Genomic DNA, 622 nt, shown 5'->3' on the forward strand with positions numbered 1-622 from the left:
GGCGGGCGTGGGCAGGATGATGGGGGGAGAGTAGGGCCCTCGCTCCGGCCAGCACAGGTCCATGATGGGGTAGAGCTGGCCCTGGAACTCTGCCTGGAAGGTGTAGATGGGGCTGAGCTCATCAGGGTGGTCGGCATTGTAGAAGGTCAGCTCACCCTTCTCATAGTGCAGGTAGATGCCGATGCGCTGAGGCCGGGTGGTCAGTGGCAGGGTGGCCCGCGGGGTGCTGAAGGCCTCGTAGACCTTCCCTTCCTTCAGGCCGATGAGCCACACGCCGTTCTCAGGAGACTTGCTGAGCTTTCCTTTGCGGCTGACCGTGCCCTTGATGATGCCCACACGCCAGTGGTTCCTGGTGCCCACAATCACCTCCCAGTAGTGCTGGCCACAGGAGAAGCCCTTGCAGGTCAGGATGCAGTTGCTGGAGTCGAAACGCTTGGGGTTGCTGTCCCGGCGCTGGTAGAGCCCGCACTGCACCACTGTGTCGCCCTTGAAGAGCTCCAGGAGGGGATGCGCCGTCACCGGGTCTAGCTTCAGTGTCTCTGGAGCTAGAAGGAAAGCACGCAGGCTTCAGGCACAGCAGTGGGCAGGGGTCCAGCTTCAGGCGACCTCAGGGGCTGGCACA

General features: G+C 62.9%; 1 protein-coding gene across 1 annotated transcript in view; it reads right to left on the bottom strand.

The window, feature by feature from the left end:
• Positions 1 to 3: 3 nt before the first annotated feature.
• Positions 4 to 622, bottom strand: part of TRIM50 (tripartite motif containing 50) — a gene marked incomplete at its 3' end in the record, with an annotated part of 4,111 nt that continues 3,492 nt past the window's right edge. Inside the window, exon 6 of the mRNA XM_010167782.1 lies at positions 4 to 565. Coding sequence (XP_010166084.1) covers positions 4 to 565 — 562 coding nt within the window. The remainder of the gene's footprint in view (positions 566 to 622) is intronic.

Source organism: Antrostomus carolinensis, unplaced genomic scaffold (assembly GCF_000700745.2).
Source record: "Antrostomus carolinensis isolate BGI_N321 unplaced genomic scaffold, ASM70074v2 scaffold31905, whole genome shotgun sequence".
NCBI lineage: Eukaryota > Metazoa > Chordata > Aves > Caprimulgiformes > Caprimulgidae > Antrostomus > Antrostomus carolinensis.